This window comes from Anomalospiza imberbis, chromosome 17 (assembly GCF_031753505.1).
Source record: "Anomalospiza imberbis isolate Cuckoo-Finch-1a 21T00152 chromosome 17, ASM3175350v1, whole genome shotgun sequence".
Taxonomy (NCBI): Eukaryota; Metazoa; Chordata; class Aves; order Passeriformes; family Viduidae; genus Anomalospiza; species Anomalospiza imberbis.
This window is the reverse complement of record NC_089697.1, coordinates 2,272,599-2,300,212: the sequence shown is the minus strand read 5'-3', so window position 1 is coordinate 2,300,212 and position 27,614 is coordinate 2,272,599. Positions and strand designations below refer to the sequence as shown.

General features: G+C 55.9%; 3 protein-coding genes across 9 annotated transcripts in view; 2 read left to right on the top strand and 1 right to left on the bottom strand.

Moving 5' to 3' along the window:
- Nucleotides 1-14,106, top strand: part of CBFA2T2 (CBFA2/RUNX1 partner transcriptional co-repressor 2) — a 58,277-nt gene extending 44,171 nt beyond the window's left edge. For 3 of the 6 annotated variants that reach the window (XM_068207454.1, XM_068207460.1, XM_068207459.1), the window contains exons 3-11: nucleotides 1,468-1,709; nucleotides 3,221-3,310; nucleotides 4,028-4,209; nucleotides 4,834-5,087; nucleotides 5,754-5,839; nucleotides 6,798-6,993; nucleotides 8,652-8,723; nucleotides 9,042-9,232; nucleotides 11,593-14,106. In XM_068207454.1, the coding sequence (XP_068063555.1) occupies nucleotides 1,468-1,709; nucleotides 3,221-3,310; nucleotides 4,028-4,209; nucleotides 4,834-5,087; nucleotides 5,754-5,839; nucleotides 6,798-6,993; nucleotides 8,652-8,723; nucleotides 9,042-9,232; nucleotides 11,593-11,880 (1,601 nt within the window). In that variant the 3' untranslated portion in view covers nucleotides 11,881-14,106. The remainder of the gene's footprint in view (nucleotides 1-1,467; nucleotides 1,710-3,220; nucleotides 3,311-4,027; nucleotides 4,210-4,833; nucleotides 5,088-5,753; nucleotides 5,840-6,797; nucleotides 6,994-8,651; nucleotides 8,724-9,041; nucleotides 9,233-11,592) is intronic. The other 3 variants (XM_068207458.1, XM_068207456.1, XM_068207457.1) reach the window with 3 other exon arrangements.
- A 1,889-nt stretch (nucleotides 14,107-15,995) lies between these two features.
- The window catches only part of NECAB3 (N-terminal EF-hand calcium binding protein 3), a 28,748-nt gene continuing 17,129 nt past the window's right edge, over nucleotides 15,996-27,614 (bottom strand). Inside the window, exons 6-13 of the mRNA XM_068207466.1 lie at nucleotides 20,810-20,946; nucleotides 20,530-20,651; nucleotides 20,042-20,121; nucleotides 19,548-19,601; nucleotides 18,899-19,011; nucleotides 17,332-17,409; nucleotides 16,986-17,077; nucleotides 15,996-16,219 (exon numbers count right to left, since the gene is read on the bottom strand). Coding sequence (XP_068063567.1) covers nucleotides 16,191-16,219; nucleotides 16,986-17,077; nucleotides 17,332-17,409; nucleotides 18,899-19,011; nucleotides 19,548-19,601; nucleotides 20,042-20,121; nucleotides 20,530-20,651; nucleotides 20,810-20,946 — 705 coding nt within the window. The 3' untranslated portion in view covers nucleotides 15,996-16,190. The remainder of the gene's footprint in view (nucleotides 16,220-16,985; nucleotides 17,078-17,331; nucleotides 17,410-18,898; nucleotides 19,012-19,547; nucleotides 19,602-20,041; nucleotides 20,122-20,529; nucleotides 20,652-20,809; nucleotides 20,947-27,614) is intronic.
- On the top strand, nucleotides 21,186-23,673 carry ACTL10 (actin like 10). 2 transcript variants are annotated; one of them, XM_068207463.1, is made up of 2 exons: nucleotides 21,186-21,252; nucleotides 22,372-23,673. In XM_068207463.1, exon 2 carries the CDS (start codon nucleotides 22,412-22,414, stop codon nucleotides 23,528-23,530), a length of 1,119 nt encoding a protein of 372 aa, XP_068063564.1. In that variant the 5' UTR covers nucleotides 21,186-21,252; nucleotides 22,372-22,411; the 3' UTR covers nucleotides 23,531-23,673. The 2 variants fall into 2 exon arrangements, with proteins under 2 accessions (XP_068063564.1, XP_068063565.1); XM_068207464.1 differs by having other exon boundaries at nucleotides 21,217-21,258.

Here is a 27,614-nt window from a genome sequence, read left to right as displayed (position 1 = left end):
AGGGTCAGGAGGGCTGAGCCCAAAAACACAGCGCGGTTACGGGGCCGTGTCTAACGGCATCCTCCTGTCCACCAGCATCCTCTGCTCCCTCCTTGGCAGCCTCTCCCGAGGGTCCCCCGCAGCCCCAGGGGCGTCTCACAGCCCCTTTCTCCTGAGGTATAAATAGAGCCTGTTGCTCTCCCCAGACTTTCATCTGAAAGAATAAGAGGAAGTGAAATAGAGAAGGGGAAAGCGCCTCAGTTGTGGCCGCCGGAGAGCATGGAGCTGCACAGCCTTTGCTGTTTGAGAGGAGCTTCTCTTGGCAGCTTCACCCTATTTATAGTGAAATAAAGGCCTTTATGAGTAATTACCAGAAAGGCAATGCCTTTCACACAGCTCTGATGTACTCTGTGGAGCTGTACCTGTGGGTACATCCTGATGTCCCTGTTGTTTTGCTGCTTTGGGAGTGTGTGTGAAGAGCAGGAGGTTTTCAGGTTGCTTTGCTCCGTAACAAAAGGCATGAGCTCACATTGCCTTTGTACCTCCATCCTCAGTGCTGGCCTTCACCTTCATCTCATCATCTGTCTGTGAGGGCTGTCACCCCTTGGTTAGCAGGAACCACCTTTGTTAGTCTCTGTAGCCTTATCTTTCCTTGCATCTTAACTGACTCTGGTTAAGTTTCCCTCCTGTGCTCACCACCAAGGTCCAGGTGTGTGGAGCCTTTCTAGCCTCCAACCCTGGCATGCCCCACAGTGGTTTAACTGTTCAAGTACCTCCTGTCTTCTCTGAAAAACCCCTCAGTGGGTTCATCAGGATTTGCTATGATCCTCATGAAGCTGTAGCAGAAATTTTGGCATCTTTTCTCACAAGTTTTTGCTCCTCCCACATGCAAGGGGCAGCTCTGCCAGGTGGAGTCAGGGCTTCTCTGAACACCATCACTTGAAATGGTTTTTATACCTTGTGGCATCCTTGTCAGCACTTAAATCCATAAGGGATTCAGGGCTGGGTTTTTAAGGATAAACCCCGTGGATCTGTTATGACTCTATTTCCAATTATGTGCTTTTCACTCCGAAATTCTGGGTTTATACCAAGCTGAGGCCCCAGTGCACAGCTGCTCATCAGACAGGGCTCAACATTGCACAACCACAGCGTGGAGATGTCAACAATTTATCCTAATCCCTTGCCGAGTTCCCAAATTTCCAGCCCTTCAGTCTGTTTCAACATGCTCACCACTTACAGGAGGCAAAGTTGCAGATGGGACCAGGTTGGAAAAAAACAACTGTGTTTGCAAAACTCCCTGTAAATCCCCAGGGAGGGATGGCAGGCACAGGGCAGGCTCTGCCAGCCTTCTCCAGCGAGGTGGAGCCACCTGAGCTGCCCCTCAGCAGCAGCAGCAGCCTCCTGGCTGGAGGATGGATCCACTTCAGCACCAGACCACAGGGATGTGCCCATCTGGTGCTCAGCATCGCTTCTGTCTCCCCTTTGCAGTGCCCAACGGAATAAACCATTCCCCCCCGACCCTGAACGGGGCCCCATCCCCACCCCAGAGGTTCAGCAATGGCCCTTCATCATCCTCCTCCTCCTCGCTGACCAACCAGCAGCTCCCAGCCACGTGTGGAGCCCGGCAGCTCAGCAAGCTGAAGCGCTTCCTCACCACCCTGCAGCAGTTTGGGAATGACATCTCACCAGAGATCGGGGAGAAGGTCCGGACCCTCGTTCTGGCACTCGTGGTAAGTCCTGCACCATCCCAGGCTGCCTGGCTTTTCCCAGGTCCTGGCACACAATGTAGTCTGTTTGCATCTTTGCTGAGCAGGACTCTTATGTTTGTGCTTCCTGAGAAAGTCGGTGATTTATTTTTTCTTGCCTTTGCTATGTTTCAAAAAGCTCTTGGTCCAGGGGCTTAGGCACTTAGGAGCTTGTGTGCAGCTAAACTTAAGGAAAGCTGGAAAGGAATCGGACAAAGTTTTTCTGTAAATCATGGGATCACAGAATGGTTTGATTTGGGACCTTAAAGATCATCTCATTCCTAACCCCTGCCATGAGAATGCCCTTCAAACCCAAATGAACAGGTCTTGCTGTAGAATTGTATCTATTGTTTGCATTTTTACAGAATAACTGGGAGAAATACTGTCCAGTGCATTAGACATGATACTCCACATGCTTTACAAAGGCATGCAGTGACAGGACGAGAGGGATTGGCTTTAAACTGAAAAAGAGGAGGTTTGGATTGCATATTAGGAAGAAATTCTTCCCTGTGAGGGTGGGGAGGCCCCTGGATCCCTGGAAGTGTCCAAGGCCAGGCTGGACAGGGCTTGGAGCAGCCTGGGACTGTGGAAGGTGTCCCTGCCCATGGCAGGGTGGAATGAGATGGCCTTTAAGGATGCTTCCAACCCATTCTGTGACCTTGGACTGAGGCCCTGGAGCCCTGGGCAGCTGTGGTCCCATGGGGCACCCAGTGGGGCTCCTGCACTGATCTCTGCTTTTTGGCACATTTTCTTTTGAGGCTCAGCAGGCACTGAAGGGAGCTAGATTGCAGCAGCCTGGAGCATTTCTGCTTCCAAAGCAAACCTGAGTCTGTCCATGTCCTCTGGGTCACTCTTAAGCAATGGATTTAAAATGCTGCTGCTGCATTTATATAGCCTATTTCATTCCATGGGTGTAGGGTAGTACCTTAGCCTACCCTTTTGGGGAAGGAAGAAGCTGTCCAGGTCCCTTTGGCTGTTCTCACCCCAGATTGTGCTATTGTGCTTATTGCTGCAGGGCTGAGTTTTGTATATGCAATTATCAAATGCTGCTGTGCCAGAGATTCCCCAGCCTGAGCAGCCCCGGGGTGAGGCAGGGCTGGACCAGGAGAGGACCACAGTGAACAGAGGGCTGATGAGACTCCATGGATGGGTTAGATGAGGAGAACTGAAGGTGTGCAGTTCTGAGCAGCTGGGATCAAAGTCTGACTCTCCACAGCCTGCCCCAGCTGGGTCCTGCTGCCCTGGAGTCAGCCTCTGTCTCCCACTCTGGAGCTGGGGTTGCTGAGCCAGGCAGCTCCCACCCCTCTCCTAGTGCAGCATTCCTGCTCTGCTGGCCTGAGCCTTGCCGGCTGCATCCAGCAGGATCCAATGCAAACACTGTCAGTCCTGGAGCAGCAGATGCTGTCTTCCTCCCAGTTCTGTTCATTTGGAGCCATTTCCCACATGTCTAAAAATAAGAACAAATTGCCATTTCATTCCTTAATTTCTTTTCTCAGAACTCAACGGTGACAATCGAGGAATTTCACTGCAAGCTGCAAGAGGCGACCAACTTCCCTCTCCGGCCATTTGTGATCCCCTTCCTGAAGGTGACAGGGAGCTGCTGGGGCTGGCTGACTCTCCGTGTGCCTCTTGGCACTGTGACATTGCTGGGAAAGCTCTCCTTGCAAGCACCACAGCAATTCTGCTGGAGCCCAAGACAGACTGCACAGAGCGTAGCGCTGGCCGTGTGGGACTGGCTGACGTTGTGCTGTGTGCCACATAAGTCTGCTTGTGTGCTGGAGATAAAGGAGGCAAACCAAGCTCCATGTGGCAGCTTCTGAGCCTATAATCTCATTTGCAAATGTTCAGATCTAGAATGTTTGAAGTGCTGGCACACGGAGTCTGTCTGGGGTGGTTAAATCACAGAATCACAGGATGGTTTGGGTTGGAAGGGACATTAAAGCCCATCTCATTCCATTCCCCGGCCATGGGCAGGGACACCTTCAACTAGACCAGGTTCTTCCAAGCCCTGTCCAACCTTGCCTTGAGCACTTCAAGGAGAGGGGATTCCACAACATCTCTGGGTAACTAGATGCTGGAAGCACACAGTGCTTCCTGTAACACTTGGATTTTGGGTCCACCATCATCAGGCTCCTGGGAAAATACAGGTAAATCTGACAGTGCAGACCCCAGGAGCTGGGGGATCCTGAGTGGGGGTCATGGGTCACAGGTGTTACTGCTCTGAGCTATGATGAAGACCAAACCTTTTGGAGCAGCTGGAAACCCCTGCCCTGCTGTAATGCAGCCCTGTGCTTGTTTTCCAGGCCAACCTCCCTCTGCTGCAGCGGGAGCTGCTGCACTGTGCCCGCGCTGCCAAGCAAACGCCCTCCCAGTACCTGGCACAGCACGAGCACATCCTGCTCAACACCAACACCACGTCTCCCGCTGACTCCTCCGAGCTGCTCATCGAGGTCAACGGCAATGGCAAGAGGCACAGTCCAGACAGGTGAAAATCAGCTTTTGTCACTCTGCTCAGTTGTTGAAGTCGTGACTTTTGTTTTATCTTTGCTGCTGACAAAGCTTTAAGCAGCATCCAGGATCTTATCACTCCCAACAACTATTCTGGCTGTTCTAAGACTCCAATGACTGCTCCTACTGCACTATGAATTCAGGTTGGGTTTCTCTTTCAGGCAGGGTGTGTCCCAGAGGGACTTTTGGGTAGCACTGAAAAGCCTGAGCCAGAGAGCTGAGCAGTTTCCCACCCCCAAGGCAATGAGCGGAGGCATTGGCAGGGCTGGGAAGGATGCGCTTCATTTTCACCACATTTTATTCCAAGATAAAAGTTGTTATGCAATTATGTGGAGCATGCCTCAAATTTATAAAAACTGTGAAATTTTAATTTGGTCATGCTCAGAGAGATGAATCACAACACTCAGGCATCCTGAACCCTTTTCTTTCACGGGGTCGCTTTGTGCATCGCCTCACAAATTGAGCGCATTTGTTTGAGCTCTCTGCATTTACCCCGTGGTAAAATCATTGCTGCCCAAACCCTGCTGATTCCAAATCTGCATCTTTCTGAGTACATTTATGGGATGCTAAGGAATGCCTGTCTATGCTGGTGTGATTGCAGGAGGGAAGACAGCAGCTTCGAGAGGGAGCCGCTGCCAACAGAGCCTCCGGCCAAGAGGGTTTGCACCATCAGCCCCGCGCCCCGGCACAGCCCTGCCCTCACCATCCCCCTGATGAACCCCAGCGGGCAGTTCCACCCCACCCCACCACCCCTCCAGCACTATACCTTGGAAGATATTGCCACCTCCCACCTCTACAGGGACCCCAGCAAGATGTTGGAGCACAGAGAGATCCGGGACAGGCACGGCGGGCTTGGTGAGAGTCTGGAGCGTTCCTGGTTGAGCTTTGGTGTTGGTCTCTGCTTGGCCACTCGTACCCAAAGATGGTTAATGCTGGGCATATCCTCACAGCTGAGTCTTTGCAGGGAGTTCAGAGGAAGCAGCTCCCCGTGGGAAGTTACAAACAGGAAGATTGAGAGTTTGTATTTCCCTGTATGAAGGCTGGAGTGTCTGAGGGTGAGGAGGAAGGACTTAGTGTGTGAGTTGAGTGTAGCCAACCCAGCAGGCAGAAAGAGAGGACAGGGAAATAGAAATTAACTTGTCCAAGAGCTCCAAAGCAGGAGAGTAGAGACTGACCCCCTGCCCTGTTTCTCCAAGGGATGTGTGGGAGGTGCATGATGTGTTTCCAGCACAACAGCCTGAATCACAAGCTCTGAGCTGCTGTGAGTTTATAACAGGTGAACCAGCTCCACAAGCAGGTCAGAACTGGAGCCACAAGTGGATTGTAGCACTTCCCAGACAGTGAAGCAGACAGGGATAAAAAAGCACCAGCATGGAGTTACCCCTGTAGAGCTGCCACCTGGAGACGTGCTTTAAAATCCCAGCTCTGTGGAGCTGGAAATAAAGCTCTTTACTCTTGCTTTGGGGCCACTTCTCTCTCCACTGGACCATCTAATCCCTCTGTGGCTGTGTTTTGTTGCAGGGTTAAATGGAGGCTACCAGGACGAGCTGGTGGATCACCGCCTGACAGAGAGGGAGTGGGCGGATGAGTGGAAGCATCTCGATCACGTAAGGAACGGCAGGGGCTGTGGGAAGCTCTGTGGGAAGCAGCAGCCCAGTGTTCCACCTGCTCCAGTTGGTGATTTCCTTGTTGATACCATATCCAGGCTCTCCTGGTGGCTGGTGGAGGAGCAAGCCACCACAAGCAGGTGGATGGTGGGGAGAGCTGAGAGGAGCTGTAGCACTTTCCTGGCAGGTTTCCTCTGCCCATGGTCAGTAGAAACTAAAATTGGTGTGGATGAAGTGTCTGGAGCTGGGGACCTCATCCTGCAGAGCATGGCCAGGTGCTGGCATGGCTGGCTGAGCAACCAAACTCAGCTTTATCCCCACTGGGATCTTTTCTGGCCTGGCCAGATGCACAAGTGCACAGATGCACTAAGTGCAGTCAGGATATGGACCTAGAAAATGAGTAAACCTATCATTACTGTATTTTTAAGACTTTTTTTCCCTGAGGTGCCGGTCTTTTATGGACCAAAAAAGGCACCAACAGCAAGACCTGGTGCTTCTGGCAAATTTTATGCTGAGCTTTTTCCTTCTGAGCAAGGCAGCTCCTCCAGGCACTTCACTGCTGTTTCCATCAAAGAGATGGGATTAAAATTCAGCTTTGATCATAAATGCAGAGAGACCTCACGATTCAAAGCTAATGGGTTTTTTTTTGAGGGGATGGTGCTGGGGTGGGGCAGAGGCCCAGTAGCTGAATATTTGGAGTTAGACTGCGACTCTGGAGCGCTGACACCAGCATAGCCAACCCTAATCCCATAGGAAAGTGGTGGGGTTTTCCTCTCCACATTTAGGAGCGTGTCCTGGAGGTGTTGAGCCACCTCTTGTGGTGACCCTACCTAGTGCTGTATCCTTGGGCACGGCACCATCCCGACTCCTGGGAAACCACCTCGCTCTTGTCTCATCTGCCTGGGATGGTCCCTCCAGGGTGAAATCCAAGACGACTGAGGCTCTTTCCCCCCCGCAGGCCCTGAACTGCATCATGGAGATGGTGGAGAAGACGCGGCGCTCCATGGCGGTGCTGCGGCGCTGCCAGGAGGCCGACAGGGAGGAGCTCAACTACTGGAAGCGGCGCTGCTCCGAGACGGCCGAGCCGCGCAAGGCGGGCGCCGAGCTGCTCAGCCGCCAGCACAGCCCCGCCAGCGCCGACTCGGCGGGCAGCGGTGAGCAGGGCACGGAGGGGTGGGCGTTCATGCCAGTCGTGGGCTGAGCCTGGTTAAGCGCTGCCATGGATGTGACAGCCTGGTCAGAGAGAGAGAAAGCTAGAGAAGTTTTCCTGTGAATCGGCCTGGGAGGCTTTAGGGAGCTGGAGGTAAACAGTGATAGTCAGATATTAAAAGAGTCTGCAGGTGGTGTTTTTTAACAATCTATTTTGCTGTTTTTCTCATAAGGTTGTTTACAAATGGGTGTCCTGTTAATTAGCCAGTCATGTGGAATGTATTGATTAAATGACCAATCAGGTGCACCGGTAGCGAACTAAGGTATAAAAGAAGAGAGGATCAAATAAATGGGGCTTTTGCCATTTTGCCTTCTAATGAAGAAAAAAAAACACCAAAAAAACCCCAAAACAAAAAAACGCAGGCTGTCACATCCACAAAGCACTTAAGTATTTTTCTCAAGGATTTGCAGAGAGGCGACACAGGGAGCAGTTTTTGTCAGCGTCTAAAGGCACCTTTGCTCATGCTTTCCTTGTCACTGCTGGCCAAAGTTGGTCCAAAGCTGGGGGTGAAAAGGCAGGGAAGAGGTGTTAGTCTCCACCAGTCTCCCCCCTCCAGTCCCTCTTGCCTGAAGGATTTTAAATGTCAAGGTCTATTTATTCTAAAAATACCAAAGGCTTTTGTAAGTGTAATAGCTACCTGTGTTACTAATTTTATTTTTGTAGCATGAGTCAACTTTATCAAAGCTGACTGGTTTCCCCATCCAGTATGCAGGGGTTTGACCCTATAGAAAAAGCAAGTCTAAAATGCTGATTTATTTCAATGTAATTCTGATTTCCATCCAAACAAACCCACTGCAAATCAGAGTTCTGGGGAAAAAACCCTCTGATTATTCAGTAATAAAAATGGATTTCTTCCAGCAAGAATAAATGTCAATTTGATGTATATTCTACTTGTTTGTATACAAAATATTGAGTGAATCATCCTGCAAGGAATCCAAGCGCCCCTGGCTCCAGTTGCCACCAAGCCTGAGGAGCAGTGGGTGTGTGTCACAGCCTGGGGGGCACAGCCAGCTTTTAGCCCTTCTATATTTAAGTATATCACGACTAATACACTTTCCATCCCCATGTTGTTAAAGGTGATATAATTAAAATTTTTATATAAATTTGGAAAGCTGTTGCTTTCTCCCCTTGTGGGACCTAGGGATAACTTTCAAGCTCTATTGCTCTTGTGAGAAGGTTCAGTTAAACATCAAGCAGCATCTCCAGGTGTCTTGGAGGACAGTTTGTCCATGAGTTCAAGCCTTTGAATTACCCTGGGATTGGTAAGTGCTGTGCTGATGTAAACTGCTGGTGTGCAGATTGATGCTCACAGCCTCTGGACAGTGCAGAAGTTGGATAACATACATTTATAAGCATTGCCTGTTGTTTTAGAGTACCAGGAGGTAGGTTATACAGAGTCATAAATTATGCAAGGTGCTAATTAAATGTTGTAATTTATCATCTGAGTGTTTGAGGAGTGGCTTTAACCGTAGAAATCCTCTGCTTTGAGTTTTAGCTGTCAATCCTTCCCTGCCCCTTGATGTCCTGAGCTACCACTGGGCACGTGAGTGGCAGCTGGGTGGGATGAGGCTTTGCCAACCTTTCCTGTGTCCCTTGCTCCAGCAGATTCCCTGCGGGAGTTCAGCAGCAGGTCGGGAACGGGCTACGTCACGGAGGAGATTTGGAAAAAAGCCGGTGAGTGTTTGCGGTGACCCGGCCGGGATCCTGCCGGATCGCCCGGGGTGAGCACAAAACACACGTGTGTGGATTTGCTGTGCAGCAACAGCAGAGCCCAGCTGCGGCAGCGCCCCAGGACATGCACATCTGGCTGCCATCGTCCCCACCCTGGCTTTCCCAAAGGGCTCTGCTCCTCTGTGGTGCCACGGGGATCCTGTGGGACTGAGGCTGGTCTTTCCGCTCGTTGCTGCTGGGAACACACTGCAGGAACTGCGTTTCTCGGGGAGGCTCCCCTCACTCCCAGGGTGGGTGGGTGAGGCTGCTCTTTCCTTCCAGAAGAAGCTGTGAACGAGGTGAAGCGGCAGGCCATGTCGGAGGTGCAGAAGGCGGTGGCCGAGGCGGAGCAGAAGGCATTTGAGATGATCGCGTCGGAGCGGGCGCGCATGGAGCAGACCATCGCCGACGCCAAGCGCCAGGCCACCGAGGATGCCTTCCTCGTCATCAACGAGCAGGAGGAGTCCACCGAGGTGAGGTGCCAGGGGACAGCCTGGCAAGGGCTTTCCAAGCCTGCAGAGTCTCCAGGTCAAGCCTTCAGGGCCCCCACCCCTTTTCACAGAATCATAGATCACACAATGGCTTGGGTTGGGTTGGAAGAGACCTCAAAGATCATCTCATTCCAAGCCCCTGCCATGAGCAGGGAGCCCTTCCACTGGACTAGGGTGCTCCAAACTCCATCTGGTCTCCAACACATTTCCTTTTAGAAGTCTCTCTCCAATCAATAACTAAAGTAATGCACCAATATAGTCAAAAATCCTTTTTAGGTTTTGCTGGCAGGGAATCAACCTGAACAATGTCTGTGCACACGTGTGTGTGCAACCACTGGGCACCCTGAGCTGGACTCAGTGTAATCACCAAGGACTTTGTGGGATTGAAAGAGGTGTAGAAGCAAAGAGAAAAGGAAGCTGGTGCATGCAGCAGTTTAGCTCAGAAATTATGGTGGGGTACTTGATCATTGCAGGAAAGAAATTGCTGTTTGTGGGCTTGAAAATAGGGCAGGGCCGAAACTGGGCTGCAGGAAAGGCTCTTGCACATTCCTGGTGGTCTGTACCACGCTTGCATGTTGGAAAAGAAGGGATGGGATGGATCTTGGTTTGTCATAGCCAGTGCCATGTGCTGAATGGGTGCCTCAGAGAATCTCGTTCTACTCTTCAGTCATCAATCACCCTCCCTGTTGCTTAACAGGAAGTTCACTTGGTAGAGTTTTTGAGATTTTGGGCAAGGGGAATCACATGGCTCATTCCTGCACTGCCACATCCCATCCATGGGGGCTTTGCTCCATATTTTAATTTGTCTACACATACAAGAGCAGAGGGTTTGTGTCTGCTGAGCAGAAATCTGATGGGACCATGCTCTTTGGGTCTGCTGGAGTGTGGGGGCAGCAGGTCCATCCCCTCCTCCTGGTGGGTTTCAGCTCAGCTGGGGCTCAGGAAGTGTGGCCAGAACCATGGAATTACTAGGTGTCATTCCAGAGAGTTACATCCATACTGCAGTTCCTAATGAAATTGCTGAGGGTTGAACGCACCAGTCGCATGATGGGAGTGGGTGGAACTGCTCAGGAAGCCATGGAAGGAATGAGGCAAGTAGTGATTTCTCCATAGGGGAATAGCAGAGGAGTGTCCTCCTCCTCCAGCTGTGCTGAGGAGCAGTCTGGGACCTCGAGAGCTGCTGAGCACCCCTGTGCAAGCCCTAAGAGCCCCTGTCTAAAAGCTGTCCTGTGTTCTGGCACATCTTGTAACCTTTGCAACACAGTTGAAAAACACTTGAAGTGTAAACAGCTGTGAAGCAGTGACCCAGTTTTCCAAGAGCTACCACAGCCTTTGGTAGGGGCTTTTGGGACACAAGTCCTGTTTCTCCTGGAAGGTGGAGGACCCCTGGGGACACAGAGGCTCTGGAGCAGCTCACTCCAAAGTGAACCAGTCAGGTGCTTCACTGGCAGCCCATAAATCATCACCGTGAGCTGGTGGCTCCAGTGCTGAGGCTGGGAGTGGGAATCTCCCAGCCCTTCCCCATGGCAGGGCTGCCTGGTAGAGCCCAGCATCTCCCAGCACCCCGCTCCCACAGCTCTTTGATGGTGGTCGGAGCAGCCGTGTCCCCACAAAGGCCAGCTCTGACAGAAGCTGTGTTCCCTCAGCTGAGCTTCCCTCCCCAGTATGTGTTTGCTACGCCCTGGTCCAGCTGCAGGGAAGCTGCTCCGCCGTTCCTCCCCTCCCCGGAGCAGCTGCAGCCCTCGCCCCAGCGCTGGCCCCTTGCCCCATGCTCCGAGGGAAGCGGTGGCACCAGCTGACACCTCTCCCGGCGGCCAGAGGGGCTTTGCTCCCCTTCCAGGCTGAAGCTCAAGCTCTGGCACTGCTTCCACCTGGCTGGGAGGCTTTCAAATGAGCATTTGCTTTTCCGAATTGGCCTGCTCCAACCTCTCGTGCAGTGAGGCAGGGTGCGGAGCAAATGGTGCCCGTGCAGCGCGCCGTGATCCCTGCGGAGAGCGCTTGGCTGGGAGCGAGACCAAAATAGAGCTGCTTAAAGCAGGAAATAAAAAGGCCCAATAGCAGCATCTGCAGAGTGTTTTTCAGTCCATGCCTGCTGTTTCCTCTCTGCATTCGGGTGGGTCTAGGGGGAGAGGATGTGCCTGGAGCAGTGTGACAGCGGCTGCGGGGGTTAGAACCGTTGGCAAAGAGCTGGGAAATAGCAGGAATTAATGGATTGCTCATTTTCATATTCTCAAATCTGGGCCAGAGGGGATGAACAGTCCCCTCCAGAGCTGAATCAGCACCATCCTGCAGCTCTTAGGGAGACAAAACCCCTTTCAAGCACGGTGTCTTTGGTCTTGCAGAGCTGCTGGAACTGCGGCCGCAAGGCCAGCGAGACGTGCAGCGGCTGCAACATCGCCCGGTACTGTGGCTCCTTCTGCCAGCACAAGGACTGGGAGAGGCACCACCGCATCTGTGGGCAAGGCCTGCACGGCCAGAGCAAGCCCCTGGCCCTGCCCACGGGCCGGGTGGCAGCGGCGGCCAAGAGCCTCGATAGCATCCCCAGCCCAGCCCTGGAGAAAACCTCGGCCACCACCTCGCGCTCCTCCACGCCAGCATCCGTGACAGCCATAGACACGAACGGACTCTAGGAGGGAGGCTTTGCTTCACTCCACTGGATGAGTTCCCTGGGGTTTTTTAAGCTGAAAAAGCCCCTGAGCAACTGTTACCACTTGACATATTTGACCTATCCGAGTGCTGACACTCTGGCTTTGCCCTCTCATCCCGCCTTTTCCTTTGTGGCTCGTGAACTGGGGTGAGCCTCACCTGCAGCATCTCCCTGCTCCTCTCAGGGGGACACCAGAGCAGCGTCAGGACCCGGGGGACACTGGGCACCCGCTCGGGGGACCTGGACTGGGGGGAGAGTGCTGGCACTGGCCGAAGATGCTGAGAGTGTGGTGCCCAAGCAGGGACCCGTGTCCCTGTGGCATGCTCGGGCTCGCTTCCCAACGTGTCAGAGCCACCACTGCCTCCTTCTGCCACCTTTCCTCCATGATATCCAGAGTTTGTTCCCTGCTCCCAGGCAGCTGTGCCTCAGGTGGCTGTGTGGGCCGGTTGTTGCTGTGAACAGAACAGAGCCAATTTCCCAGCGGGAGCATCTCGTCCTCTGTGCAATGGCCAAAGCTGAGCCCACTTCTCCTGCCTCCAGGCTGGCAGCTGAGGGTTGCAGAGAGGGAGGAGAGGATTTGTCTGCTCTAAAACAAGAGGCAGTGGCAGGGGGGTACAGCTGGATGGCCTGGATTTCATCCCGGTCTGTGGTGAGACAGACAGTTGGGTGTTTCCTGGGTGGGGCCTGTGCTGGGGGAACACGTGCACAGCAGATCTGGGCTGGGTGCAGGTGCCCTTTCCACCTGGGGGCCGTTGTTTTGTTTTTTTCACTGCCTGGAAGCTGCTGGTTTGTGAGTTCCTGCTGTTGTTTTTGAGCCCAGGGATCCTCGCTGGTGCGAGGGGTTGTTTACAGCCTGTGCTCTCCACTCACGTCGGCCACACTGGTAAAAGAAAGGCAGGACTGGGTGTCCTGTGTCTGTTCTCATCCCCAGCTCCAGGGCCTTCCTGCAGTGCTGCATCCAGAGATGCCCAGGGATGTGCATCCTCCTTCAGAGGTTATCCTGAAACCACAGGATCAGAGGATCCCAGAAGCAGAGGATCACGAGGTCCCTGGGGAAGGGGCCAGCCTGGGGAGCTCCGTCCATCACAGAGTCCCTGCTGTGGGGGGAAGGAGGGGTTGGAGGGACTCGGGGCAGTGCAGGCTGTGACAGCACAGCCCTGCAGCAGGGCTGGCCAGGAGTGCCACACAGCGTGGCAGTGGCACAGCCCGTGGCAGGGAGGGGACGTGCCCTCCAGGAGCTGCTCCCAGCTCCCACAGGGGCTCTAGAAATCCATCTCTTCAGCAGAGCCGTGTTTGTGACTGTGTGTGTGCCACTGCTGGGCTGGAGCCCAATGAGGCAAGTGATTCCCAAATGATTTTTGATCACTTTTTCAACTGGAGGCGAATAATGAGCTGTAATGAGTCGTCACATTACATCACCTGCTGCTCCAGCCCTGGCCCCTTGGGAAAGCTCCTTGGGAAGCTGCTGTTGTGGGATGGAGCTGGTGATTCCCTGTCTGCAAGGTTTTATTAAAAAGCCACGAGGTCTCCTGGTGTTGAAGACAGCTCCGGTGGCCCTGGGGATGTCTCCCCTGTGTCCCCAGGAGGCGGTGCTGGAGCACACTGGCATTGAGGCAGCTCCCAGTGGCACTGGAGCCACCCTGACCTGCAGCAGCCCATCCTGGGGCTGTCAGGAAGGGATTTCCTGCCCTAAGGGGCACTTCTGGAACAGCCTCAGGTCAATCCCACATGCTTGTGACATCCCCTCCTCACCTGCAGCCCCAGGCTCAGGCTGGGGTGGGAGGGGAGAGCAGGGCAGGGCTGGAAGGAGTTGCTTGTAAATAGATTGTCTTCCATAATTCTCATGCAACGTTGATGGCCGTGTATTAAAATTAACCCCAGTGTAAATGAATGAAATACTAACAGTCATGATTAGAATGATTGCTTCTTTTTTGTTGTTTTTTTTTAAAAGATGGAATGATAAATGTGAACTTGGGGTGTGGGAAGACATTGGGTTAAGGTTTCTATTTTTTTTTTTTTGACATTTAATTCTGTAATAGAAATTTGTTACTTCATTCCTGTGCATAACTTATTTAATGTCCTGTATAAAGGAGCCCAAACTGTTACAGATGTATTTAGTTTGTTCTACTCAAAAGTAGTCAATAAAAAGACTATATTCATCCTCCAGCTCCCCCTTCTCTCTGGGAAGGGGCAGAGGTTTTCAGCAGTGCTCAGGCAGCTCTTGGGGTTTTTGGGGAACACTGCCACACCTTGGCCTTGGCCAGGGGACATTTAGGGACAAAAATTGCCTCCCCTGTGGTGGTGGTGCTGTGGGCAAAGCCTGGGAGCAGGTGCAGGCAGAGCTGGAGTTCAGCCCTATCCTCAGTGATTTCTCTGAGTTCATAGTTCAGTGTGTTGTTGTTTTCTGCGCTTTTGAAAAATTATTTCTTTTTATGTGAGCACAGAGCAGCCTGCAGGGTGCTGTCTCAGCTGGCTGCCACTGCCAGGCCTGTGCCCCCCAGGGCTGCCCCCTGCCCACACCTTGGCTTAATCTGAGGATTTTGGTCTCCAGGCTGCTGCAAACATTCATCCAGTGGTGAAGAAACCCAAAACTGAGGGGTGAACCCCACACGGGGCTGGGGAGGCAGCTCAGGAATCCCAAACCAGTGCCTGCTGCAGCTCTGCATCCCCTCTCTGACCCAGCCTGGCTGTGCCCTGGCCCAGCCTGTCCCTTCCTGATGGCCCAGGGTGCTGCATCCCTGCATCCCTTGTTTGTCACTTCCCGGGGCAGGAATGTAGCCCTGGGCCCAGCAGCTGCCCCATGGGCACAGCAAATCCTGGCTTTGGCCAGGGAAAGCAGCAGGGATTGATAATCAGGAAAACAACGGGGTGCTTGCGGGGTGGGTGCCCTTGGGAACAGGGACAGGCTCTGCCACCCCACCTCTGGGAGAGCCATTTGTGGTTTGGGTGCTGAGCCTGCCCTGGGCTGGGTCTGGCAGTGCCCAGCTGGGCTGGCAGCAGCAGCTGCTGTCCCTCCAAGCAGGAGCTTCCCTGATCCCATCTCTGCAGCTTGCTCCTGGCATCAGCCAGCTCAGCCCCTGGCACCCCAAACCAGGCAGCTTCTGCTGGAGCAAAACAAGCACCCTAAAAGCCAGTGACCCCTCCTGTGCTGTCACCCCCTGGGGCCAGCAGTGCCACCGTGACCTGCCCAGCACAGTGTGTATGAGGGGTCCCCAGGAGGCAGCTGTGCCCCTTCAGGCACAGGTTTTCCTGCCTGCATCCAGGGACTGGGGCAGAAACACTCAAATTAACGTTTCTGGTGGAGCAGCACCCACAGGCAGTGGGAGAAGAGGTTGGGGGTGGTAGCAGGTCCCGGGTGAGTGAGGATTAGGGGTGCCACGCTGGTATTGAGGACAGGCAGGGGCACAAGGATGATGTTCTCCAGGCCAGGAGGGTGGCTGCCCCCTCCTGCCCCCTGTGCCCTCCATTCCCTCCACACTGGCTGTGACAATGCATTTTTTCCCAGCTCAGCAGAGGCTTCTGCTGCTGCAGCACCACTGAGGAAACCCCCAGTGCCACCCTGGAGCAGGTGGGATCTGTTCCAGCCTTCCCCCCTCACTTAGTGCCCCTCACCCCAGACCCCTCCCCATTACCTCAGCTCCAGCTTCTGGCACCACTGCCCAGTGCCAAGGCTGGTTTAGGGGAACTGAGGAAGCAGCAGACTGGAGCCACTCTGGCCTTCCCGGGGAGTGGGATGTGCTGGGGACAGGTTCAGCCGTGGGCACAGCTGGTGGGGCACAAAGCCAACCGCAAAGCCACAGCGCACGCTGCCAGCGTGGCAGGGCATGATCAGGTACCCCTTGCCAGCAGCACTTCATGAAATATTTTTCCCCTGTGAAACACTCTTCACAATCCGTATCAGGCCAGCTGGCTCCCTGGGCAGGATGTCACAGCTGGCCAGGGCCGTGTCCCCTTGCCCATCCCTGGGCAGCCTCAGAGCCAGGAGCAGGAGGAGCTGAGTGCACGAGGGGCTGAGGGCTCCTGGGCACCAGCGCAGAGCTCCCCCAAGGGCCAGGCCACCCCCCACCCACGGCTCCCCCAGGCAGCTCGGACACTGGCTTAGGAGCAGGATAAAGAAATAAATTAACATGAAAAGAGCAAAGGAGCAAAACGCTGGCAGGGCCGAGGGCAGGCAGCCCCCGCTGGCCACAGGAGGGAATGGAGGGACAGGGAGGTGACAAAGGTGACAAAGGCTGTGCCCAGGGCTCCACGTCCTCCCGCATGCTGATGGTGTCCTGGAGATGCTGCCCCGGGTCAGTTGTTGTTCATGATCCACCAGGAAGCTGGGAAGAGAGGGAAAGCAGGGAGGTGAGGGCGGTGTGAAACGGGGAATGGGGATTTGGGGTGGCAGAGATGGGAGACCTGACCCTGCAGGTCTCTGGCTCTAAAGCACCCACCCCGCCCCGGGCAGGGAGCCTGGAGAGGGGTGATCCCCTGGAACTGTGGCAACTTCTGCAGGAGAGCACTGGGAATGTGGTCAGTGGGACTGGCAAGTCGGGAGCAGCAGGCTTCAGTCCAAATTAATCCATGTTTTATGGACTAATATTTTACAAGACTCTGAAGTGATCCCTGAAAGCAAACCAGGGCTGACTTTGGTTCCCAGTTCCCACTCCTGGTTCCATTTGCATTGGCACCCTGGGAACGTGCACGTTCCCTGTGCTGGCCTGCCCGGCCCCAGCGCTGGGCTGTAACCCTGCATGCAGCCCCTGGCACTGACCTGGCAGCAGCAGCGCTCTGCAGAGCACGTTCAGGGCTCAGGAGAAACACAAAACGAGGCACCAGGTGTATTTGGGACAGGACTCAGCTTATCTGCTACCCGGGCAGTGTCCCTGCTCCTGGCTGTCCCCACTGGAGAGCACCCTTGGGCAGGGGACAGACCCCAGCTCACACCCAAACCTGCTGGGGACAACGGGTCTCACCCTGAGGCTTGAAAAACTTCATTTAGGTCACCCCAAACCAATTTTCTGCTCTGAAGGGAGCCACAGTGCCTGCTCCTGCCCTGCTCCTGCCCTGTGCAGCACACCCAGAGCAGCACTGAGGCACCCTCACCTGGGAAGAGCATGGTGGTCAGCAGCTCCGGGGACTCCAGCAAGCTGAGGATGGACTGCTGGAAAGTCTTGCTGCAGCTGGACTGCAAGTGGCTGTAAAACAAGGTGTAGGGTCAGGGGGATGTGGTGCCAGGGCCCTCTGCCCACACACAGGGACAGGGCAGCTTCTGCACCCCCAGCACCAGCTCCTGCCCTGCTCCCCAAGTCCTTTATCGGGGTGTTCACCCCTGTGAGCTGCAGATGGCCCCAGGGCTCACAGGGCAGAGCAGTGGCACAGGCTGGGCAAGGGAAGGGAGCAGTGGGCACCCCTTAGAGCCCCCCAGCCCCACCCACGGGCACTGCCCCACCTTCTCCAGGAGGTCACGTCCTGCCAGAACTCGTACAGGATGAAGCAGGCCTCGTCCGTCAGCTTGCAGGCAGAGACACTGTGGGGACAGAGCAACCCAGAGCCGGGCTGGGCAGGCTGGCACGGCCCTGGCACGGCCCTGGCACGGCCCTGGCACGGCCCTGGCACGGCACGGACACGTGTGCCCCCGCAGCCTGGGGCAGCAGGGCACTGCTGTGCCCACCAGGCTCTCACGAGGCTCCCAAAGCACAGTTTGGGTGCATTCACGCTTTGTGAACAGCTCCAGAGGATCCCGAACCCAAATCCTGCTCCACAGCTCCTGTGTCCAGGTGCCAGGGGAGCTTTACAGCTCTTACACTGGTCCTTGCTGCTGCCCAGGAGCCAGCACGTTCTGTGTTTTATTATTTCTTACTCCTCCCCAGCACTGACACAGCTCATCCTGCCAGCCCCTTGGAGTAGGTGTGTGTCACCCTTCACACGGGGGAAACTGAGGCACGGGGGCAGGAGCTGGGCTCACGGCACAAACCCACAGCTCTCTGTCCCCAGAGTGCTGCTTCCCACATTCCCTCGTGCCCAGGAGAGGCTGGGGCTGGTGCTGGGGAGGCAGCCAGGGGTAACTGCAGTGCTGGGAGTGCAGGGCCAGGGGAAGCAGCTGTGCTGGGCTGCAGCAGCAGCAATTCCAGCTGAGGACCAGCCTTTCCTGCAGCTGCTGGAGGGGGCCAAGCCCCGGGGGGACAGCACAGCGTGTCACCCAGCAGCTCTGAGGCTGCGTCCCCTGCTCCCACACGGGGCTCTGCCGTTCCCTGGAGGGACCCAGCCCCACGGAGCATCCCCGGGCTCGGCTCCAGCTTTGGGCTCACGTGGAGAGCCAGCCCACGCCACGCCACCCCGCTGTCTCCACAAATAGCCCTGATGACAAAAAAGCCCATCAATTCCAAAGAAAAAGCCTCCCATTCTCTCCACCACACGTGTCACAGCGAGCATCTTCCTTTTGTTTGGACTGAAAATGTGAATTTGTGCTGTTGAACGTGAAGAGCTGAGAAAGGACACTTGAAACGGGAACAGCAGGAGCATTCCCTGCAGGAGGCGGCCTGGAGTGTCCCGTGGGACAGGGGAAGGGAGCAGCTGTGCCATCAGGGCCAGGCTGGCACTGCCATGTCCCTGCAGGCACAGCAGGGCTCTGGGGCAGCCTTGGCCTCACCCAGGGGCAGCTTCAGCTGCCCGTGGCAGCTTCTCACAGGCTCTCCATCAATCGGAGCTCTGCAGGAGCCCTGCCCTTGACCTTCCCATGGCATTTGAGTCCTTCAGGGCTGGAGGAGCTCGTGCCTTCGCTTACAGGAACACGCCACAGCCACTCGTGCAGGCACAACCCCCCGCTCCTGGCCAGGCACTGGTTCTTACTGGGAATAGCTGCAGCAGATGGGAGGGTACTGCTGCACCAGTGACACCATCCTGCCCTGGCCAGCACACTAAACACTCCTCACAAACCCTTGTGTCCCCCGAGGGTGTTAAAACCCCCGTTTCTGGGGGGGGCACCCCCCAGAGCACCCCCAAAACACCCCACTTACTGCAGGCAGCTGCTGTGCCCGGCCGTGCCCTCGGTGTAGGAGCGGAACGCCTGCCGGAACTCCTCGATGCTGCTCGTGGCCACCGAGATCTGCCTCTTGGCCACCAGGATGTGCTGCCGAGGGACAGCACGGCGTCAGGGGCTGTCCCCTCGTGCCCTCCCTGCTCCCCCCCGTGTGCGATCCTGTGCCACCGCAGTGGGTCTGGCATCACCGTGCTGGGGACAACGGGGACACAAAGCGGCCTCTCCCCACCTGGACAGGCTGTCCTTACAGGGACCCCACCAGCGGGAGATGCTCCATTCCCCCGTGGGGTCCGGCTGCAGATCCCCCACAGAAAGGGGCTCGGGACCCCCCACCTGGGTCTGTGGGCACCCCCAGCACTCCTGGGGGATCTGGGCTCTCACGAGCAGAGGGTCGCATTCCTCTGGGCTGGCAGCGGGCACTGCCCGGGCTGGCAGGGACACGAGGGAGCTGCATTTGTCCCCTGGATGGTCCCAGCCCTGAATCCAGCCTGCTCCATCAGCGGGTCACAGCAGAGCTGCCCAGGCTGGGCACAGGGGCAGCGTCACTGCAAACCACGGGGACGGGGACGGGGACGGGGACGGGGACAGGGACAGGGACAGCGACAGGGACAGGGACAGGGACTTACTGCATCCTGTCCTTTGCACATGGCTTCCTCCTTCAGCGGCTCCAGGCGTGGGCTCTGCGTTAGCACCGGGGTAAAACCAGAGTTACTGGGTAAAACCAGAGGTACTGGGTAAAAGCAGAGGTACTGCGTAAAACCAGAGGTACTGGGTAAAAGCAGAGGTACCGGGAGAGCTCTGCAGCAGGACAGGCACCGACCCCGGTGACAGCTGGGTACCGCCCCAGGGACACCCCCTGTGCTAGCTGGGGGAGGGCAGGGCTGTGCCCTGCACCCCTGTGGGGTCAGAGGGGCCCGAGGGACTCCTCAGCACCCCGGGGAAGCCAGGAGAGCTCAGCAGAGTGCAGGGGAAGGGGACGCAGGGCTGGGGCCGGTGTGTGGGTGCAGCTCTGTGACAATGCCAGGGCTGAGGAGGGGGGCTGCTGGCACAGGAGGGGTCCCAGCACTGATGTGGCCGTGCCCAGGTGTGGGGCAACCCCAGCACCCCCCTGGGCACACACCTTGCACTCCAGCTTCTCGATGAGCTGCTGGAGCCTGTTGATCTGAGCCATCCACTGGCTGTTGTCCTCGACACAAACACCTGCAGGGCAAAGGGCACAGAGGGGTCACCCAAAATAAGCTCAGATTTGTCACGGCCAAAGCTTGCTCAGGACCCAAAACCCACAAAATCTTCTAAACCTCTGATTTAATCCAAAAAACTAGATTTTTTTTTCCTACTGCCCAAGAGATACAACATCCCCCAGAAGCTCCAGATGGCATCTGGACAAGATGCATCACACTCCACCCTGGAGGAGCCCTCACTGCCCAGTGCTGCTGGAGATGTGGCACTTGGGGACACGGGTTAGTGGTGGCCATGGCAGCGCTGGGAGAATGGTTGGACTCGATCTTGGAGATCTTTTCCCACATCACTGATTCTGTGATTCTGTGCTGGTCCCACAGCTCCTCCGGGCTCCAGCAGCACACAAAGAACCTGAGGAACAGCAGGTACCTGTGGTCAGCATCCCAGAGTAGGGGTCTGTTGGGGACAGGCAGACGTTCTTCTGTCCCCTGCGCCCACACCGCCTCCCTGACCTCAGGCCAATGGAAGCCTCCGATTTCTTGATCTCCTTTCTGGAATTAAAACAAAACAAAAAAGCAAAAGGAGGGGTTGAAGTCATTCCTAGAGGCGTCAGCTCCACACTGGGCTGGGAGAGGGCTCCTGGCTGTCCTCCCAGTGAGGAGGGGGCTGGGGACAGGGGGAGCAGCACGTCCCGGCCCGGTACCGGTACCTCTCCCGTCCGGCCTGCTCCTCCACCGTGTCCACGGCGCACTCGAGGGACGCCTGCAGGGACTGCAGCTGGTGCATGGTTTCCCGCAGCAGGAACCGCGTCAGGAACTGCTCCATCTTTGAGGCCGTCTCGTACCTCTGGGGGAGAGGAGAGAGGCTCTGTCAGATCTGCCTCTGTGCAGGGCAGCAGAGCCACACCTGGAAAGGGCTGTCCCTCCAATAAACCAAACGGGTGGGGTTCAGTCCAATTTTAATCATCACTGAAAGCGACACCTGAGGGCAGAAGTGAGGCTGTGGGGCAGAAGACCCCTCGGGGTGCATTGCTGTGAGATCACAACAGGGAATGCAGCCATGGTTCCATGGGCCGCCCTGCACTGCCAGCCCTGGGCCGGCACTGCCAGCTCCGGGAGCCGTGGAGGAGGGCAGATGGACACAAGCCACCAGGTGAAGGTCACTCTCAGGGACAGCCCCCAGGCCCAGGGAGGGCCCCGGGGCTGGCACAGCACCCCTTGTGCCACCCGCTCACACCCTGCTCTGCTCACTGCAGGGCTTGGGGACAAGGCTGGGAGCTGTGGTGGCCCCCTGGGTGCTGGCAGCTCCTCCAGGGCCTGGACACACACAGAGGCACCCTCCTCTCAGCTCCTCTCTGTGTGCTATGGGCTCTGCTGGCAGCAGCATTTACAGAATCATAGGATGTTAAGGGATTGGAATGGACCTCAGAGATCATGCAGTTCCAATGCCCCCCTGCCATGGGCAGGGACACCTTCCACTGTCCCAGGGTGCTCCAAGCCCTGTCCAGCCTGGCCTTGGGCACTGCCAGGGATCCAGGGGCAACCACAGCTTCTCTGGGCACCCTGTGCCAGGGCCTCAGCACCCTCACAGTAAAGAACTTCTTGCATTTAATACCCAACCTAAATTTACCCTCTTTCAGTTTGATCCCATTCCCCTTGTCCTGTCCCTACAGTTCCTGACAAAGAGTCCTCTCCCACTTCCCTGCAGCCCCTTCACACTTTGGGAAGGTGCTGGGAAGTCTCCACGCAACGTTCTCTTCTCCAGCCTCAACAGCCCCAACTTTCTCAGCCTGTCTCCAGAGGGCAGGTGCTCCAGTGCCCTCAGCAACTCTGTGACCTCCTCTGGAATTGCTCCAACAGTTCTGTGTCCTCCTTATGCTGGAGACACCAGAACTGTGCACAATATTCCAAACGGGGTCTCACAAGAGCAGAGTAGATGAGAAGAGTCACTTCCTTTGACCTTCTGGCCCCTCTCCTTCAGGTACAGCCCAAGATTTGGTCCAACCACTCAACTTTCCGGTCCAGTGTTCACTTGCTTCCTTAAAACCACCTCAGGTTCTGTCCTTGCACTGTTAGAAAACCTCTGGGCATGGAGACAAGGTACCCAAGCAGGGACGCTCAGCGAGAGGGGGAGTGAGGAGACAGGAGGGACATACCCAGACGCTTCTAGAGCAGACACCGCTGTCCTGCAGTGGGGCTGAGCCAGCCCCCGTTGCAGAGCAGGCACCTGGGCCTGGTTTGCCCTCACCAGACCCCTCTTGTCCCACTGCAGGCTCTCCCTGCGTGCCCGGCATCCCTGCGGAGCGCCAGCCATGCTGAAGCCCGCGGTGGTCATAGACAGCGGCAGCCGCTTCACGCGAGGGGGCTTTGCGGGCCAGGAGCAGCCCCAGTGCGTGCTGAGGACGGTGCTGGGGCACCCCTGCAGCGCGGGCACCCCGTGGGACGCCCGGCAGCACTGCCCTGCCACGGAGAGCCCGCCATGCTGGGCCGCAGCCCCCCGGCGCTGCCCGCTCAAGTACGGCCGCGTGGAGGACTGGGACGGCATGAAAACCCTGTGGAGCCACCTCTTGTGCTGCTGCCTCAGAGTGTCCCCAGAGGAGCACCCGGTGCTCCTGGCTGAGTCCCCGTCCTGCCCTGCCTCCGACAGGGCGAAGGCGGCCGAGGTGCTGTTCGAGAGCCTCGGGGTGCCCGCCCTGCACGTGGCCAACACCGGCTTCCTGTCGCTCTGCGCCCACGGCAGAGTCACCGGGCTGGCCGTGGAGGCCGGGGCGGCGGTGTCCCACGTCACCTCCGTCTGTGGGGGCCAGACCCTGAGGAAGGGCACCCGCTGCCTGGGGGTGGCCGGGGACCACCTGTCCGGGCACCTGCACCAGCTGCTGCTGCAGAGCCCCACGGAGCCCGCAGCGCCGCAGGCCCTGCCCAAGAAGGTGCTGACCCAGCTGAAGGAGCAATGCTGCTACGTGTCCTTGGACTACGAGGGAGACCTCCGGGAGAAGGGGTCCCATCACCCAGCCAGATTCCAGACCCCCGACGGGCACTGGATCACCCTGGGCAAGGAGCGCTTCTGCTGCCCGGAGCCGCTGTTCCGGCCGGAGCTGCTGCAGCTCAGCTGCCCCGGGCTGCCCCAGCTGGCCGGCCAGAGCCTCCAGACGGTGCCCGAGCACGCCAGCAGGCACGTGCTCGGCAACATCGTGCTCTCGGGCGGCTCCTCCATGTTCCCTGGCTTTCCCGAGAGGATGTGCTTGGAGCTGAACTTCCTTTTCCAAGGAGCGGGTGTCCACATCGAGGTCCTGGCGAACCCCAGGAGGGGCACGGCAGCCTGGGCCGGGGGCTCCATGGCAGCCTCGCTCACGTCCTTCCAGCACACGTGGATGACGAAGGGCGAGTACCAGGAGCACGGGGCCGAGCACGTGCACGCAAAATTCCAGTAGAGAGGTGGCAGCCGTGCCACTGTCACTGCAGGAGTGACTGAAACACTGCCCTGCGCCGGGGGCGGCTGCAGCAGCGCTGCCCGAGTGGCTCCTGTGCTGCTGCAGGGGTGCAAAGTCAATTAAAGTGCCCCAAAAGAACCAAAGTGCTTTTCAGTGACGCTCCAGGTTATTTCCCATCTAACAAGGGTGTGTCCCATCGGGCTGGAAAACACCTGGGGCTCATGCTGGGGATCCAGGCCATGCTGAATGCCTGGTTTGGGTACATTCAGGCAATCCTAAGGCTCCAGGCTGTCTTTCCCAGCTGAAAATGCAGCTGCCAGGACCAGGAAGGGACCTTCTCCAGCTGTCAGCACTGCAGGATGCCCAAGGGGAGCCACAAGTGCAGGAGGAAGGAGCTGAGCAGGGGAAGGTCCACACAGCACCTGCACGGCAGCCACTGCAGAAGGTGATTCCTCATCCTGGCACTGGAACAGGTCAGCACTGGCTGAGGAAGATGAGCTGAAAACCAGGGAACTGCTTTCACTCCTTTAATTTAGATCTAAAGGTCGTTTGGTGCTTCAGGGAGCCGATTCAGCTCCCTGAGAGGCATTTCCTCACCTGGCTTTGCTGCTGCCTGGCTGAACTGACTCAGCTCGGCAGATGATTAGAAAGGGATCAGAGGCTGTGAAGGAAGCAGCTGGGGAGCACAGCCCAGCTGTCACAGCAGACTCCTGTCCCCATGGCCAGCCCTGTGCCAGCTCCTCAAGGGACACAGAAACCACAGGATGTCACCGTGAGCTCTGAGAGAGACAGGAGCAGCAGTGGGAGGGCAAGGAAGGAGCCTCCACATGATGCAGGAGGGCTGGTTGCTCCCCAGGAGCATCCACCAGAAGAGGTCCACCCCTTTCCTCAACAAGACAAGGCTGGAGCAGCATCCCTGCCTTCCCCGTGGTGTCCTCGTGTGACCCCAAGGCTGCAGCACCCAGAGCTGCCCTCGCACCCCCAGGCTCCATGAACCATGTCCAAAATAATGTCCAGCAATGCCACCCCATTACTGAGGTCAAATATTTCCAATTCCTGCTGCGTTTCTCTCCAGCACACTGAGGAGCTGGAATTCCAGAAGCTCTGCACAGAAGGATTTTGTTGTAACCCTTCCACTGCTGATGTCAAAGAAAGGGAGCAGTGGGGAGGGTCCTGAGCCCCTCGTGGTTTTCTGGTTGCTCTGTGCCAGTCCAGGAGCTGTGTCTGACTGGGCACAGCTGTGGCTGGATGGGAAGGGAAGGGAAGTGGCGAGAGTGGAGAGGATGGATGCTCATCCCCAAAGCTCTTGGCTCATGCTGGAGTCAGCAAAGGATGGTCACAGCCTCCCCCAGCACCAGGGGCCAGGGGGATGGGGGTTTTATCCCTGCTGGAAAATGAATCTCATTTTCCTGCCTCAGGAAGAGGATGGCAGCAGCACCGACAAGATGCAGCCACAGCAAACTGAGTTCCAGCTCTGCATCTCCAGCCTCTCCCAGCCAAGCACCACACATGTTCCCACAAAACCTTCCTTGCCCACAGCCCCAGAAAGGGAAAGCTCAGGGCTGGGGATCCCTGCCCACCCTTCCCCTCCTCATCCCAGGGTGTGCAGGCACTGAAATCCCTGCCAGCAATGCCTGCCCAGCTCCTGCCAGCCTGGACTCATTCCCTGCTTGAAGGGGAACAAGAGACACTCCAACCTCCCCAGGACACACCTGGAGTGAGTGAGTCCCCAGGGGGCACAGCAGGAACATTATTCTCCCACCACATAGCCCTGCACAGTCTGTTTTGATGCCTCAGGTTTTAGCTGTTATATTTTTCAGATTCTGTGCTGCTTCAGTGTGCACTTCTGAGCTTCATAAGAGGGGATGGTGAGCTCTCTTCACAGAGCAGGGAGACAAAACAATTCCTTCTCCAGCTGGGGACCAAGGACAAATGATCCAGATCTCAGGCCCAAGAGCACAAACAACGTGGGCTGAAGAGAGAAAAACAAGCAAGATGGGACTGCATGGGCTGGAGCTGGAATTGGACAATGAACTGCAATGTGCAAATGGAGCAGAACTGATCACAGTGAGAGCCCCCGGGAGCGCTCGTGCATTTTGGGACCATTTTGGTTCATCTTGGGTGCAGCCCTGGCTGAGCTCTGGTGCTGCCCAAGGTGCATCCACTGAGGCCTTTTAATAAATCCCTGCTTTATTCTTTAGCTCTGTCCAGCCTCTGCTCTAGGGCAGCCTGCACAAGGCATAAGTTTCACTGCCCCAAATCCCAATCCAAGCCCTGTCATGCCTCTGGCACCACCGAGGGCCCTTCCCCCAGCAATCAGCCAAATGAGGTGTGCTCCCATCTCTGAGGTGTCCTTCCAGCCCTGCCACAGCCTGGGCACACAAACACTTCCCTTGGCCTGGGGCTTGGAGGCTTCTCCCCAAGCACATCACTCCCCTTCCTGTGGGAATTTACTTAGGTAAGTAATTTTATTTTTAGGGGGTACTGCGGTAGTGCAATTGCACTGCAAACTTGAGTTTCTGTATATAGGATGATGGGGAGTAACATTTAATTATGGAATTTTTTTTGGTACTGAAACTCAGTACAACATTTTATTGTTAAAGTAGAATATTGTTATTGTATTGTTAGTATTGTTAAAAATAGAATACAAGTTTTTAAAGCACTTCTCAGTTGCCCCATCTCTGGGTCAGAAAAGAGAATAATCTGGCACCTTCCCAGGGCCAGGTTCTAGGAAAAGCAGCAACCCTGCCTCCCAGCACCCCCCATCCTCTCAGATTCCTCCCTGAACCCCCTAAGCCTCACGCCCCTCATGGATGGAGTTTTATGGCAGGAGCAGAGCTGCTCTCACCAACACCACATTCAGCCTGCCCTGAGCCCCACAGCTCGCCCAGGGCAGTCCCTGCTCCCCAAACACACAGGCACAGGCACCAGTGTGGGGTGAGAGCCCCCAGAACCCCAGTGCCAGCCCTGGGCACGCTGTGCCAGGAGGGGACTCGGCTGCAGAGGGTCCCACGGGGACACGGCAGCAGTGCCAGCTGCCTCCTGCCTCGTCAAACACAGCACACCCAGGGGAACGTGCTGGAGACAGGATGGAAATAACCATCCCCCCGGAGAGCTCCCAATGCTGCTTCACCTTTCAGCAGCAGTTTGGAAAATTTCATGCCAGGGGAGAGAAAGAACCTAAAATCCGGCCCCCATCGCACTTTTTTGGGGCAAAAAACCAAAATCCTCTCATCAGATGCTGCACAGAGGTCAAACCCTCTGTGACCAGAGGTTCAATAAACTCACCAAGCACAGCATTTTCTGCTCATGGCAAAGGAAATAACTCAGCAAGCTCAGGACAAGGAATTTTGGTCGTGCACTGGTATTTCAGCTCTGTTTACCCGGTTGAAAATCACCAAGTTGCCAAGAGCTGCTGTAATTCTGCTTTTGAGGGGTTTTATTGATTTCTTATGATGATAGTTAAACTCAGGACAGAATGGAATGGGTGGCCACATAATTCCTGTTAAAGGATCAGTAAGGCTGCCTGGCTTGGAGAGGTATTCATGTGAGGGTTTGCAGTGTTTGCACACTGGAGAATGCAAAGATTTCAGCATGCAGACCCCCTGTGAGAAGCATCAGGCTGTTTTCTGAGCTATTTCCACTGTTCACCTCCTACTCTTACACAATTATATTGCAAACATGAAGTTCAGCCACAAAATAAGGTGCAATTAGCTCACTACAGCACAGCTATCAAGTTATATTTTACAAATAAGTGGAAATGCCAGAATGTGGAGGGAAAACCCTCTCTTCTTGACAAGGCATATTTTCTTCAGCATGTTCCTAGCAGCCCAGTGAGGAAGGATGGAGGCATGGGAACCCCTAATGGTTTGGTTTCCTCCTGCTGACCTGTAGATCCATTAAAAAAAAAAAAAAAACAGGAGCAGGTTTGCTGCTCACACACACAGAGTTTCCTGCAGTGTGGGAAAGGGATGTATAGAAAATTCTTAAAATCTGACAGAAGGTTCACATAGTACATATTTGTATGAAAAGGTTGAGATAAGAAATGTTAACTCAGAAATATTATAGAATAAGATAGATACTG

What these genes read in the sequence shown, in the direction of transcription:
- ACTL10 (XM_068207463.1), top strand. Translation starts at nt 22,412, where the DNA reads ATGCTGAAGCCCGCGGTGGTCATAGACAGCGGCAGCCGCTTCACGCGA.